The sequence below is a fragment of the Dreissena polymorpha genome, chromosome 14 (genome assembly GCF_020536995.1).
Source record: "Dreissena polymorpha isolate Duluth1 chromosome 14, UMN_Dpol_1.0, whole genome shotgun sequence".
NCBI classification, from domain to species: domain Eukaryota; kingdom Metazoa; phylum Mollusca; class Bivalvia; order Myida; family Dreissenidae; genus Dreissena; species Dreissena polymorpha.
This window is the reverse complement of record NC_068368.1, coordinates 12,906,309-12,913,350: the sequence shown is the minus strand read 5'-3', so window position 1 is coordinate 12,913,350 and position 7,042 is coordinate 12,906,309. Positions and strand designations below refer to the sequence as shown.

At 37.2% G+C, this 7,042-nt stretch overlaps 1 protein-coding gene across 3 annotated transcripts in view; it reads right to left on the bottom strand.

Moving 5' to 3' along the window:
* Positions 1-7,042, bottom strand: part of LOC127858047 (uncharacterized) — a 71,597-nt gene that overhangs the window by 42,603 nt on the left and 21,952 nt on the right. For all 3 annotated transcript variants that reach the window (XM_052394914.1, XM_052394916.1, XM_052394915.1), the window contains exon 9: positions 4,994-6,643. In XM_052394914.1, the coding sequence (XP_052250874.1) occupies positions 4,994-6,643 (1,650 nt within the window). The remainder of the gene's footprint in view (positions 1-4,993; positions 6,644-7,042) is intronic.

Genomic DNA, 7,042 nt, shown 5'->3' with positions numbered 1-7,042 from the left:
GCGATACCAATTTGCGTATTTTTGGAATTGGAAAGGGTTTCGCATTCAAAAAAGCCAAGTTGAGTCAAGTTCTGCAGGCTGATTTCGCAGAATTTCAAGAAGGGACGAAACAGGAGCAAGTGACAGAAGCAGGTGAGAGAATCATTGTGGCCCTCTACGGCGGATCGAGCTTCTCTGATTTGAATAGCTGCATTTACATCTCTTCACTGAGAAAACCATCAATGGCATTAACAGTGTACAGATACATACCCTTCCACCAACATCCGCTGCAGCAAAATTCCACTCTTTTCGCGCTCATCTTCAGGCTCGAGAATGAACTCAGACTTCCGATTTGGAGCCAACTATGTGGGGCTGGAGGTTGGACAACGGACTATACGTTCCAGTTATAACAGACAGGCCACCCGCTCCAGCCAATCTACTCGCCATAGTGAGGTGTAAATGCAAATTAAACTGTGACACCCGGCGATGCTCATGCAGAAAGCATGGGCTTGAGTGTTCCGTTGCATGCGAGGAATACAAAGGATCAAGTTGTTCAAACTGCCCTCCAAGTGACATCACTTCAGATGATTATGTGTGAACAATCCGGTTGGGAGCCAGGCTCATTTAGATACCCATATTATTATGCGCAGGCTCCAATTGTACGGTTTACAGAGGTTTATATTTATCATATAGCGAATGCGCAGTCGCATTTCAATAGCTCGAACTCGATAATAACATATTGAGCGGTTCTTAGTATGACCCCTGTTTTATTAAAAACAGTTTGAGATAAATTTGTTCAAGCTATTGAGATTCAACTGTATACCATTCATGTTTAAACTTGCTCTAAAGCGCGTCGCCGCTTTACTCCATAGAATTTGTAATACACCCACAACAACGTTGCTTTGTTTAATGCTAATGAAATTCGTAAATTCGTAATAATATAGACAATCAGTTATAATTGTTAACTTTTACAAGACTATAGCCATGTTATTTGATTTTTCATGTTTGTATAATTTAATAATTCTACGATTTCCTCTTATTACAGTTGAAGATATATTATATTGATTATTGATGTATTACTGTCTTTTTGTAAACTTTTCTAATTAAATCAATGTATTGATATTATTAAACACACTGCGTAACTTTCTGTTTTGTGGCACAAAAGCATTTTATTATGCTTATATGCTAATAAAAGTTGTTGTTGTTGCTGTTGTTGTTTTTGGTACAACCTTAATAGTAATGTCTTAAGGTAACATTGTGTGATTAATTACGCTTTTTGAGGTTTGTTTTGGTTTTAAAAGTGTTTAATGCAACAGAGTGTTACTTCTCGCTGAAATAATTGATAAATTAATTAATTTCGCATGTAACATTTTGCAAGTGCAAAAAATCAAATTTGCGCTCGACCTATACGGATGGGAAATTTTAATGCGCGGTAGAACTTATCCTAAACCGTTCCAATATAGTTACGGCATTTCTTTTGCAATTTGTTTTAGGTTTTGGATTTTTTTCTTGTAAGTGGCCTGGACTATTAGTATTTTGAGCAACTAAAACACATTAATTATAGAAAAATAACAAAATAGGCTTCTTTATTATAAAGAAACATTAAAGCAGACAACAATTAGCGCCCGCTGACTTTAAAGCAATTACGGTATCATTTGAGCAACATAAACAAAATAATTACAAACAAATTGAAATCATTATCACACATCAAGAAATGTTGAAGCAGACGACAATTAGCGGTAATTACGGGGATAATTAGTTGATGGCGATTATATAATTATTTCATCAAGAAATGTTTAAAGTGATATTATGGGCATCTTAACAGTTTATAGGTGTCTATCACAACCGTTGTTTATTTTTGGTGTTTTCACTTCATATACACCTATATTTGTTAATGCAGCATCAATATACTAAAACAATATCCCGGAAATAGAAAAATAATGCATTTGAATATGAACCGTACTTTCATACATGTACGATGTGAACCTAAATTTAGTTTTAGTGCAGATTCGTTCATACGACACAAAGACACAATTTTGTTTTACGGATCATTTCGGCTTAAAAATTTCTGTAGCCAACATTTTAGCCAAAAGGGATTTTTTTGTAGCCAAATTTTAGAAACTGTAGCCAAAGTTTTAGCAAAGCATTCGGAACCGCCAGTTGTAAGTATAGGCTACAGTAGTGTAAAAGAAAAAACAACAAAATCAAATATGTTAAATTTCAAAACAAAAAGCTCATTTTGAAAAGTGTCAATATATATTTATTATGAACATAAATTATTATTGTTATTTTTAATATATTATTAATAATAAAAAAAATATTCATGTATATACATTTTAATATTAATGATTGTCATTCTTTTTTATTACCTTTTGATTTTTCGTGTTTTGAAAAGTTGTCTTTTTTCAACATACTACATCCAGATGTGAATGAATTTGATTTTTGAAACTGTATGCATATTTTGCAATACATCGTTTTTGATTTTCATTATAATCTAACCACATGAATTCCGAAAGCCAAACATCTTTGAATGATCTATTGTCAGATTTGATTTTTTTTTAGACCGGGTCATTAGATTCGTCAGAGTCCAAAGGACGCTCATTGTCTATGGTCGCCATTATGGCAGTCACAATTTCCGACACTTTCGCCGTAAATGTCAAGGGTTTTATACCCCTTCATCTATCGTCATTCACAATTGTAACGCATTTAGCCTTTAATCATTACAAACATTACGAACTTCTCGAAATTAAAATCAATTAGCAACTTCTTTACTTACGTTAATTGTGTGACTAAGTTGATAATTCACTAATGGCTTTTACTCAAATTGGTTGAAATCGGCAGCAATCTTTAATCAGATGTAATTGTTTATTTAAGCTGATAAGATCAACGGTTACACCAATGTTTTGTTTTCACACCAGTCAGTTTCCTTTGTCTCGATATCCGGTTCTGACAGGTGTTAATGCAGACTGCATATCAATTTTGCGGGTCAATAACACGGAGATGTATTGAAGCACAGTCTACAGCTGAAAGAGTTGACTATCTGGGATGGCAATTGTCAGGAAAATAATTGTTTGGCGAAAACGTCCGGCGAATGATTTTTTTTCCTAACAAAAATCGTTCGCCGGACGTTTTCGCCAAACGATTATTTTATTCGCCGAATTTGCTCAATTTTCGCCATTGGCGAATCTGGCGAACGGCAGCGGGAGCTCTGGAGTAACGTAAGAATATCAAATATAAAATATATTTTTTATAAACAACTGGTAGCAAGATGAGTTGCAGATAATTGGTCAGTAACCACATTTTAACTAACTCTTTTGACCTGTTAATTCTTTTCAGCTCAATGCAACAGTGAAAAATGCCCATAATATCACCACCTGATAATTTTTGGACATCCTACAACAAAAGTTTTGTATAGGAAAACACCATGTCACTAGCCAAGCTCTAAAAGAATAAAACAAGGGACAAAATTATCATAAAACCAGGTTTTCAATTTGAAAACAAGAAACCTTCAGAGACGGGTGATGCTCCCAAAAGTGTTTTTTTGTCACAATATTGCACTATATATTCAGATAAAAGGAAACGTCTTGAGGGGCATAACTTTGGACAAAATAATACGATGGATGGTTTAGCAACTTAAAAATTGAAAACCAGAACCCACAAATAACATGCGCATCTCCTCAAGGTAGTTAAGCTTCTCATAAAGCTTCATTGAATTCCAGTCAGTAGTTGAGGAGAAATAGCCCGGACAAGAATTGCACTATAAGTACAGTTTATAGAAAATTTCAAAGGGCCATAACTCTGTGAAAAATCATCCGACCATAACCGGCTGATAATATGCATATCTCCTGTTGGTAGTGAAGCTTCCCATAAAGTTTCATTGAATTCACGTAATAAGTTGCTGAGAAATAGCTCGGACAAGAATTGGACTATATGTACAATGGAAAATTTCAAAGGGCCATAACTCTGTGAAAAATCATCCCACGAGAACCGGCTGATAATATGCACATCTCGTCTTGGTAGTGAAGCTTCCCATAAAGTTTCATTGAATTTGAGTCATTAGTTGCTGAGAAATAGCCCAGACAAGAATTGCACTATATGTACTGTCATTGGAAAATTTTAACGGGCCATAACTCTGTGAAAAATCATCCGACCAGAACTGGCTGATAATATGCACATCTCCTTTTGGTAGTAAAGCTTCCCATAAAGTTTTAATTGAATTCCAGTCATTAGTTGCTGAGAAATAGCCCGGACCAGAATTGCACTTTATGTACATTTAATGGAAAATGTCAAAGGGCCATAAGTCTGTGAAAAATCATCCGACCACAACCCGCTGATAATATGCACATCTCCTCTTGGTGGTAAAGCTTCCCATAAAGTTTCATTGAATTCCGGTTATTAGTTGCTGAGAAATAGCACGGACAAAAATTGTGCACAGACGGACACACGGACACAAGCACGGACAGACGAAGCGGCAACTATATGCTCCCCCCATTTTTTTGGGGGGGGAGCATAAACAAGTCTGATAAAGGGAGACCAACTCAAAATGTGCATTGTTACTGATTATTCAAAGTAACCCCCATTGTTTCAAAATCAATATATTTTTAGTCGTGGCGACCTTGACCTTGGAGATATTGACGTAATTCTTTCGCGCGACACACTGTCCAATGATGGTGAACAAATGTGCCAAATGATTTTAAAATCTCACAATGAATGACATAGTTATGGCCCGGACAAGCTCATTTATGGCCATTTTTGACCTTTGAACTCAGTGACCTTGACCTTGGAGATATTGACGTAATTCTTTTGCGCGACACACCATCTAATGATGGTGAACAAATGTGCCAAATGATTTTAATATCTCACAATGAACGACAAAGTTATGGCCCGGACAAGCTTGTTCCGCCCATCCGCCAGCCCACCAGCCCGCAGACATTCGCCAATCTAATAACCATTTTTTTCCTTCGGAAAACCTGGTTAAAAATATATATAGGTTTGAACTATCTTAGTTACTCACCAAATCTTGCCAACTCCGTCAGCTTAGCCTGTTCTTTACTTTCTCGTTCAACCTCAGCTGCTTCTTCCTGCAATGCTTGCCGCTTCTCTCTCTGCACACGCTCGTTAAGATGATCCTTCGACAAAGCTTGCGTGTGATCAAACTCGCTGAAATTAAAACTTTCAATCGCTTCATCATCTGGCGTTGTTGGTGTCCATTTATTGCTATTCTGCCTAACGTATTTTGTTGGCGTTGTCGATGAATTGTATCTTTTATTTTGACCTGAATTAGGAATGCTATTTCCTTCATTTCTTGTTAGATTTCTATCCAGGCCATTTTTTGGTGGTGGATATTTGGAATCAGTTGTCGTATCACAATTAATATTGCTGTTGTAATTAGGTTCAGAGGATCGTTCATACTGATCATTTCGGGTACTATTTCCGAGAAATGGCACATTTGGAGATCTAACTGGATGGGAAAAGCTGACTATTTTGGCTGGTGAGGGACTGTTGAAATCTGGCGGGGGTGGGGGGAGGTAATTTATGGGTGGTTGATTCATATGAGACTGGTAATAACCAGGGGTGATTAGTTCTGGTTTGGTAACGGACGGAAGGTTAGAAAGGTTCTCCATTGCGGTATTGTGATGATGGTGGTGCATCCTTGGAGGTTGCTGTGCGTAAAATGTTGGCACGATGCCACTAGCTGCTTCCATGTCCAATCTTGGTGGGCCCTGAGCAGTTGCATTAATGTAACGAGTGTCTGATTTAATGGGACTTCTGAATGGACTGGGATGGGTGGCCGAATTAGATTTATTAGCCATGAAACTTGGCTCAAATGTATGAGTAACTGGTGATGCTGGTGGAAAATTGGATCTGCCTTCAGGCTTCCGATGGTAAATGGTGTCTTTTCTTTCTTCTCTCTTTCCATTACGCAGCACTTGGCCGTCATCTGAATTTTCATCCCCAGAAGGTTTATTATTATTTATTCTTTGGTTATTAATACTGCCTGGGGGTGACCTTGAAAAATATGAGCCCTGACCTTGCCTATTTGAATGTGAAAGTGAAGCTTTATTAGGACTCCTTGACGGAGACACGGGTGATGGTGGATAAACAGAAACATTGTCAAAAGGGAAAAAGTCATTGGCAATTTTCTCTTTGATCTCTATGGCAGAACTTGTTTGTAATTTATTTGGTGTTCTTGAATAGTTTCCATGGTAATTAAAGCTCCTAGGAGGTGTTGTCTGCTGTCTGCTTCCACCATGCTTATCACTCTCACTAGAATGTTTTACATATGCTGAATCAGGGCCAGGTTTCCCATAACTTGATTGCACTGGCTGTTGTGAATATCCAGAGTTTTGAGCTGGCTGTTTTTCATATCCTGTTGAAAAGGCCACAGGATTGGCTCCATAACCCTGCTGCACTGATTGTTTTGCATATCCAGAGTTTGGGGCCTGCACTGACTGTTTTGCATATCCAGAGTTTGGGGCCTGCTGTTTTTCATATCCTGGTGGCAGGGCACCAGAAGTGACTCCAGGATTTTTCACATGAGGGGGAATGTATTTCTCATTGCTAGGAAGTGGGGATTTATCACAATTTGTGGTGGTGTATTTCGTTGGGGACAATGCTTCGGCTTTATCAGACTTGTCTGAAGTGGACCCTGTAGGTGAACTCCCTGTAAGTGAAAAAAATCACAATTTGTGCATGGTTCATTTAAATCAATGGTAATTATTTTTTTTAAAGATTGTTGTGTTTTCTTTGATAACAACCACAGGTGGTTAGCGCGTGGCTATGATATTTATTAGTGAAATTATCATTTTGATTGATAAATAATCATATTATAACGAAAAATAAACTTTTCTGAGAAAGAATATTTCACTATCAAATATATATAAACAAGGTGTCCAACTCAAAATCACCCGAAAACAGGGTGCATCGCTTTGAACAGCCATAACTTCATCAATTGTGCAGCGATTTTCACGATCTCGGTCTTATTAAACGCAGAAAAGTTGATTGTTCTTAATAATATGATTATTGATCATTCAAAATGATGTTTTCACTAATTAATATCATA